Genomic DNA, 6,000 nt, shown 5'->3' on the forward strand with positions numbered 1-6,000 from the left:
AACGAAAACATTTTCAAACGCTAAGGCCAGCAGAAGCATTTCACGTGGATTATTCCGTTTACCCGTAAGAATAAACGTTAAGATGAGGCAAAGCAGCACAAACTACCACCAAAACCAGAAGAACCCCGCGGTTCTGCCAAAGCACCGAGGGGGCTACAGGGCTCCCCCAGAAGAGATCCTCAAGCCGGGCAGAGCCGCCCGGCAGGTCTCGCCCGAGGTGCGGACAGCACCGGGGTACGCCGGGTGTACCCGGGTCTGTTCGGCAGCGCCGGGGCCGCGCCGTGCGGGGCTGCGGCGGAGGAAGGACACGGCGGAGGGCACGGCGGCCGTGCCGGGCGGTGCCGGCCGAGGAGGCGCGGGCAGGACGGGGCCGCTCTCGCCTGTCACACGCCATGTGCACCCGCGGCCTCCGGCGGGCCCCGCAGCGCCGGCCCCGCGTACTCACACTCGCGGCAGCTGCAGCGGCGGCGCCCCGCGCCGCTGGAACACGCCGTCCACGAACACGCCGTTCTTGCCGAGGCAGCGCAGGTAGAAGTCGCCCCCCGCTCCGCCCGCCGGGTCTCCCTGCGGCGGGGGCGGCGGCCCGTCCGCGCCGGCCGGCGGCGGCGGGGGCGCGGCGGTGAAGATCTCGAGGTGGCGGCGGGAGATGAAGCTGGAGTGGCCCATGCTCACGTCCACCGAGCCCTGCGACGAGTTGCGGCCGATGGTCACCGAGCGCTTCTTCATGAGGTACTCGAACTCCCGGCCCTCGAGCCGCGCCACGGCCGCCGCCGCCGCCGCCGCCATCTTAGCGAGGGACGAGCGAGGCGCGGCCCCGCCCGCACCGGCCCCGCGCCGGCCCCGCACACAGCAGGGAACGGGGCCGCGCACCCGGCCCTGACGCAGCCGCGCGCTGATTGACAGCGCGCGGGGCCAATCAGCGGCCCGCACGCCCATGGGGCTAGCGCGGCGCGGCCAATGGCGAGCGGCGCCGGCGCCGCACGTCCGAGTGTCGGCGCACGAGCGCAGGGGCGCGGCCCGGAAAACGCGGAGCGGAGCCGCGCGCGGGGAGCGGGGCGGAGCTGCCCGGGCAGCGCCTCCCGCCCGCCGGCTGCGAGGGGAGGAGAACGGGCGGGACGGGACGGACGGGGCCGGCGCTGGGACGGGGCCGGCGCTGGGACGGGGCCGGCGCTGGGACGGCCCCCGCGCCCCCTTCCCTCCCTCTCGAGCACCTGCAGCCTCCGGCGGGGACGCGGGCCCCGCACCTGCCGTCCGCCAGCAGCGCCCGGGCACGGGGCAGAACGGCAGAAGGGCACCGGGCGCGGGGAGAGGGGAAAGAATCGAGAATGGAATAAATACAAGTAGATAAATAGTGCTAGAGGGTGAGCAAGAACCACTAGGAGGGGGCTGGGTAACTGCTCAAATTCACCGTATTATCAAATAATAAAAGTTTGATCTGACAGCCCTTTGAGGGTTATGTTAAACCTAAAGGTAATCCCGCATTGTCCGTTTTGGAACATTCATGGAAAATCAGCAGAGTGCTTCAAATGTACAAGTTGCAGGTGAACCGGGCTGTGTCTGTGCACACACCTCAGCTCAGCCCCAGTTTTCTCAGAGGAACTGGGGCACAAGGAGCCAGCGAGTGACCTGGCACGAACACCCAGACACCGAGTGCTGAATGTCACTGCTCCGAGGGCATGGCACAGGTAACAACGTGGACACACTAGGTGAGAATCCATCTGGGTTTGACTTGAAAATGGTGCGGGCTACCAAAAAATATGGCATTAATTTTACAGAGTTCAAATTACAGCATCTGCAGTGAAAATATTTTACCTGATCCAAATACTTATTGTTACAGGGACCAGGCACTGTCAAAACTGAAAAGTAAACAGTTAAACACTCTTGGCTATAAACTGTGAAGAGGGTGCTAAAATGTATTCATGCTTATTTACCAACATAGGCACTACAAACATGTCACCATAACAGCTCCATAACCTCACCGTGGTTTGCTGAGAAAAGGGTTGTGCTGTTTGGGGTTTTTACAGTACTGAAGCTCACATTTATTAATAAAAATAACTGCCCAGAGAAGCTGTAGCTGCCCAATCCCCAGCTGTGTTCAAGGCCAGGTTGGACAAGGTTTGGAGCAGCCTGGTCTGGTGGAAGGTGTTCCTGCCCATGGCAGGGGGATGCACTTTAGGTCCCTTCCAATCTAAACCATTCTGTGAATTCAGAAGACATTAAACATTTTTACACTTTAGCCAAAAAACCAGTCAAAGTGCTAACAAGCACCCAGCAGTAAAGTTGAAATTGAAACTTCTGGGTTTGCACATTTGAGTCAGCAGATCTTCAACTGTAGAACTATTTTGTGAATGCTTAGGAACTGAATATGGTACCAGCTACCTGCAAAGTAATGGCAAACCTTAGTTTTACCCTTAGGATTGTATCAGCAATTCTTATAGGCAGCTACAACACAATTCCATACCGGTTCAGTCCATTTACACAACCTCATATGCACAGCAGATGCAGTAAAATATAGCAACAGTTTAGAGCTTTGGTTTCTTTTACAGAAAACTTTAGTTAAATCTTGCCCACACTTTGGTATTTAGAATCAGACTTTCTTCTATACCAACATATGTTTGGCACAGAAAATGTGGAGCATCAGAGAGGCAGTTATGACTCCCTGATTCTCAGCTTGTTTTTATCCCTTGGCTCTGCTGGCACCAGAAATGTTGTGCCTGCTTTGCTAACAATGGCTTTGGGATCCTCAGGGCCCTGCTGGCTGGAATTGCCCATGGATTGCCATCTCCTAACACACCCCACGCCTGCAGAGGGAGAAAACCGGCAGAATGGGAGAGCAGCCAGGTGAATTTCCATCAGGCCAGCAGTGCTTTTCACCACCCTGACGGTTGCTCAGTTTGCAGAACTTCAAGGCACTGCTGCTCCTTCACCATTTTCTGTTTGTGAATCGCAGCTTTCTTAATTTGTATTAGTTCATTAATAACAAGCAGTACTGAATTCACAAAGCTGATATAAATCCTGTCCTGTTCATACAGAACACAGAGAACACAGCCACTGACACGGAATGCTGAAGTTTTGCAATCTATCTGCTCTAAAATGTCTTTTCACGGGTCCCACCATCACTAAGCTGCTCTTGGAAAGGAACTGAACACCAATAGGGCTGTTTGCTTTTGCAGGAGCAGCACTGCAGAGCAAACACCAGACCCCATTGTCAGGAGCTCTGTTCATTTCAAGAAGACGGCTGAGATCCTTCTGTCCATGTTTTTCTAAATTGGAGGGGATTTAGTCACGTTCTTTGTGATCACAACAGCACAGGCACAGGTCAGCCCGACCTGCCCGTGTGCAGGTCTGCTCCGTGCTGCACAGAGCAGGAATCAGAGCAGGCACATGTGGTGAACAGCTCACACTGACAGAACATTCTCTCTGTTCTGGGTGTCCGAGTTCCCCAAAAATCCACTCCTGGAACAAAACCTGGCCCTGATGTCAGAGCTGCACTGCAGATACATCCTCTTTCACACTTTTTTTTTCCCCTGCCAGCTGACTGAAAGCAAAAGGCCTTTTTCTCTGTCTGCCTTACATCCACCTTAACTATTCAGGACAGAATGAAGCTACTGACCAAAATGTAATCATCCCAACAAACTCCACTGGCACTAAACAAGCTCTCAGAGCACTTCTTCCATTTTTCTACTTCATGCCAAGTAACCCAATGTTATCCAGTCCCCATCATATTATGCAGCAGCATCTGACTGCATCACAGAAATTAAGCACCTATTATCATCTAATCTTAAAATAATCTGGCCTGAGGTTAATAGAAATGTGTAAGTACCATCTAAGAGCTAATCCATTAATACTGTTTTATGTGACCAACCTGCCTTTAATTGACTACACATTTTTAGATTTTTCATTTTTCCTTGAAGCTCCTGCTGTAGCAACACAAGGGCATTCATTTACAGCTACTTGTGCTGGGGCTAGCACTGCCACAGAATGAAGTTTTCTTTCTTATTACATGTGCCCTGTACTGAGGGCTATGAATGAGTGCAGCAGCTTCTAAAGATGCACATTTTCACAGATCCCAAGCACAGAGTACTACTAGAGGAATATGATGAATAATCAAGTAGATTAAGTGACCTTAATTGCTTACTTTGACACAACCAGCAATTAAACAGCTTTTAAAAGCTATTAGGAGCTATCCATAATCTTTTTATTACAGTAAGTGTCTCAGGCTTCCAGTGAGATGTGATTTTTAGTAAACAAAATCCTACAAAGTTAATTGTCAGAACCACTTCAGTAACATTCACATGTGATATAATAAAATGAGCCCTCCAAATACTGGACCCTGCACAACTGAATGAAGAAAGATTTCCCATATTACTATCCCTGACAAGCACATTTTTTCCTTTCCCAAGGTGAGAAGCCTCTTGTAAGCAGTAACAGCTTCCTCCAGCAGAGCCTCAAACCCGCAGCCACATTTTTGAGTAATCCCAATAACTATCCAGGAGCTCTTTACATGCTTAAATTTAACAACGTGTGTAAAACTTAGCAGGACTCATGCTGTGATTTAGTCATCTTCTCACAAATGCATTTTGGTCAAGGGAAAAGTGTTAAAAAGGCACTGTGTAATTGCTGCAAAATATTGAAAACAGCAAATGGCTGGGAATGGTGGGAAGCTTTCCAGATACACCCAGTTTCTGAAGTGACTTTAATAATAACAGAAGAAAATAAACCGCTATACCTCAAATGTTAGCATTTTTTACTTTATGGATGACTTTCACACCTTTTAAGTAATAAAGCTGTAAAGTGAAATGCTCTTTAAAAACCTAAGACATCCAGAACACATTTTTTGTAGGAGGAATGGGGAGGAGGACAAACACAGCTACCTGACCTGCCACTTGTTAATGTGGTGTTGACCTGGGACAGAAGGGAAATGAGCACTGCAGAAGCCAAAGCCACCCAGCAGCTCGCTGGGCTGGCCAGCTCATTTGTAGAACTGCTTTATTATCCTTTGCATTCTAACCACAGGCTGCCTGCTTCCTAACACAACCCAGAGAAACAGTCAGCACTTCTTACAAGTGCAAGGCAGAAAGATTCTGGCTCAGCAATCAGTCACTGACACAGAGGAGTAGCTCCTCTCCAGGTGGGGAAGCCATCCAAAAGCTATGAAAAATAATCAGGCTAATTAATTCTTATCTGCAAAGAGCAATTACATAACTGACCTCAAGCAGTTTGAGGAGGTGAGCGGTTGACTCAGCCATGCTGGAACAGGGTAACTTCATAGTGACCAAAAGGATCAAGCCACAGCCCCAAATCCTCCATGTGTTGTGAGACAATGAAAACTCAAATGCCTTGAACAGAGAGCATCCGTTCCACTCTCCCAGGTAATCACTCAGAAAGGCACTCCACACTGGAACACCACAAACTGATTTTTAGAAGCTGCAACAACAGTGTCTGTTAACTGGAAATGCAAACCCCCCCCTTGCTTTGCAATGCAGCCTTGCATGACCCAGACCTTTGCCAAAGAAATAGTTAATTATTCTTCAGGCTTCTATTTTATGTTTAAAATTGGACCTGATGATTCAAAAGCATTGAAGTTTTGTTACCCACTTCTAACCAAGAGTTCCACACAGTGAAGTCCTGAAGCATAATCAGGACTAGGTGTCATCAGTGCAGCACTCATTGGATTGAATGTTGGTCATTAGTAATTGCTATCAGTTACGAGCCACAATTCTACTGCAAGAATTTTCCCCAAGGTCTTTTGTCTTTTCTGCAATGGAATGTTCATCTTATCTCTTTGATGGATTAAGAAATGTACAGCAACTCTGTTTGAATTAAAATGTGAATTAACTACATGAAACATAACCAAAGGTAAATCAAAACCTGTACAGAGTGTAAACTAACAAAAATCCATAAGAAAAACAGGCTTTAAAATATTCTTTTTATGACAGCGCCTTCTAATTGAAATTTGTCATGTTAGGGTGAGAGAAATGAAGCTTTTATCAAAATCAG

General features: G+C 49.4%; 1 protein-coding gene across 1 annotated transcript in view; it reads right to left on the reverse strand.

Moving 5' to 3' along the window:
* Nucleotides 1–823, reverse strand: part of FOXK2 (forkhead box K2) — a 42,527-nt gene extending 41,704 nt beyond the window's left edge. Inside the window, exon 1 of the mRNA XM_021535830.4 lies at nucleotides 446–823. Coding sequence (XP_021391505.3) covers nucleotides 446–786 — 341 coding nt within the window. The 5' untranslated portion in view covers nucleotides 787–823. The remainder of the gene's footprint in view (nucleotides 1–445) is intronic.
* Between the last annotated feature and the right edge of the window lie 5,177 nt (nucleotides 824–6,000).

This window comes from Lonchura striata, chromosome 18, assembly GCF_050655825.1.
Source record: "Lonchura striata isolate lonStrDom1 chromosome 18, ASM5065582v1, whole genome shotgun sequence".
Classification (NCBI taxonomy): domain Eukaryota; kingdom Metazoa; phylum Chordata; class Aves; order Passeriformes; family Estrildidae; genus Lonchura; species Lonchura striata.